This window comes from Myotis davidii, unplaced genomic scaffold (genome assembly GCF_000327345.1).
Source record: "Myotis davidii unplaced genomic scaffold, ASM32734v1 scaffold875, whole genome shotgun sequence".
NCBI lineage: Eukaryota > Metazoa > Chordata > Mammalia > Chiroptera > Vespertilionidae > Myotis > Myotis davidii.
This window is the reverse complement of record NW_006286244.1, coordinates 1,431,087-1,433,118: the sequence shown is the minus strand read 5'-3', so window position 1 is coordinate 1,433,118 and position 2,032 is coordinate 1,431,087. Positions and strand designations below refer to the sequence as shown.

At 53.4% G+C, this 2,032-nt stretch overlaps 1 protein-coding gene across 1 annotated transcript in view; it reads left to right on the top strand.

The window, feature by feature from the left end:
* TAF5L (TATA-box binding protein associated factor 5 like) overlaps positions 1–2,032 on the top strand; it is a gene marked incomplete at its 3' end in the record, with an annotated part of 8,293 nt that overhangs the window by 2,576 nt on the left and 3,685 nt on the right. The window contains exon 4 of the mRNA XM_006757669.2: positions 2–293. Within this exon, the coding sequence (XP_006757732.1) occupies positions 2–293 (292 nt within the window). The remainder of the gene's footprint in view (position 1; positions 294–2,032) is intronic.

Genomic DNA, 2,032 nt, shown 5'->3' with positions numbered 1-2,032 from the left:
TGCCCGGGGGCCCGATCCTGCAGAACGAGGCCGCCCTGGACGTCCTGCAGGAGAGCATCCGGCGGGTCAAGGAGGGCCCGCCCTCCCTCACCACCATCTGCGTCTACGCCTTCTACCACACGGAGCAGCTGCTGAACGCCGCCGAGATCTCCCCCGACGGCAAGCTGCTGGCCGCCGGCTTCGACAACTCCTGCATCAAACTCTGGAGCCTCCGGTCCAAGAAGTTGAAAGCGGAGCCCCACCAGGTGGACGTGTCCCGCATCCGCCTGGCCTGTGACATCCTGGAAGAGGAGGTAGGGAGGGTCCTGCTCCCTTCCCCCAACCTGCCTCACTCATCTGCTTAGAACAGTGGTCGGCAAACGGCGGTTCGCGAGCCACATGCGGCTCTTTGGCCCCTTGAGTGTGGCTCTTCCTAAGAAGTGAATAACAATGTACCTACCCATATAGTTTCAGTTCAAAAAATTTGGCTCTCAAAAGAAATTTCAATCATCGTCCTGTTGGTATTTGGCTCTGTTGACGAATGAGTTTGCCGACCACTGGGCTAGAATATTCTTTCCAGACGTGACTGATCTCACAGAGCAGGGACTTTTTGACTTACAACCCTCGTCCGATAGCAAACTCATGCCGTGTAACCTGCAGCCTTTGAGTCCTACCCAGACCTAACCTTGGAAGAGATGAAAATTATTATTATTATTTTTTTAATATAGATTTTTATTGATTGCAGAGAGGAAGGGAGAGGGGGGGAGAGAGAGAAACATCCATGATGAGAGGGAATCATGCATCGGCTGTCTCCTGCACGCCCCCCACTGGGGATCGAGCCCACAACCCGGGCATGCGCCCTGGTCGGGAATGGAACCGTGACCTCCTGGTTCACAGGTGCAACGCTCAACCACTGAGCCACACCGGCCGGGCACTCCCATAGTTAAGTTCTTATATAAACTTCCTGGAGTAGAGCAATGAGTCATTCTTGAAATGTTGAAGTGTCGTTGTAACCTCTTTGGAATGGAAAGCACTAATATTCGTGGTCACAGTAGAACCGTAAGCTCCCACATGCTAACATGTTTTTAGTCCCCGGTGCCTGTCACAGCCATTTTGGACACGGGTGGACACGCGTGTGTATTTTCCCTTCACTTTCCCTCGATCCTGTATACATTGGAGCCTTTGCTTTATTTCAGTTTAATGGTTTTTTCAAGGAGAAGTTAAAAGGAGGCCCTTTTCCTAGGCGAGAACCTAAAACTCACACATATATTTATTTATACACCCACCACGGCAATGGGTGATAGAACCTTCATCTCGCTGCCCTTCATTCTGGTAGGGTTTCATGAATACCCACCGTGATGGATGAATCCCGGGGTTGAGGCGGCTGTAGCTTTAAGGAGCCTGCCTGTGAGCGAGTGAAAGTTTTGGACACAGACTGTGTCCTGATGGGGGAGAGGCTGGGGGTGGGAGGGGAGCTTCCCCCCGGGGACCAGGGGCAGCTGTCTTCCCGGCTGTCCCCCACACAGGAAGTCTGTCCGAGAACCACAGGGGTCACTCGGCTGTAGAGTCTCCAGGCCTTGCTCCTTCGGGGAAATGTTTGCGACCTCTACAGTTGCTCCTTCGGGGAAATGTTTGTGACCCTCCGGAAAGTCACGGTTCTAAAACCGCATCTCTCTTCCCTCGTGGACACCAGCAGAGCGAGCCTGGTCACAGGGTGTGCGTGCCACTTACTGGTGATGGCGCCTTTCTGGCTTACTGTTCCGATGGGCCCGGGGTTAGTTGTGGCTACACTGCTACAGTGGTTCTGTATTCATCATGCACTGAGCCTGGCCGGCGTGGCTCAGTGGTTGAGCGTCAAGCTGTGAACCAGGAGGTCACGGTTCGGTTCCTGGTCAAGGGCACAGGCCCGGTTGCGGGCTTCATCCCCAGTGCGGGGTGTGCAGGAGGCAGCCCAGAAACTGACTTTCTGCTTGTTGGATGTTTCTATCTCTCTCTCTCTCCCCCTCCCTTCCTCTCTGAAATCAATAAAAATCTTTAAGAAAAAAAAACACAC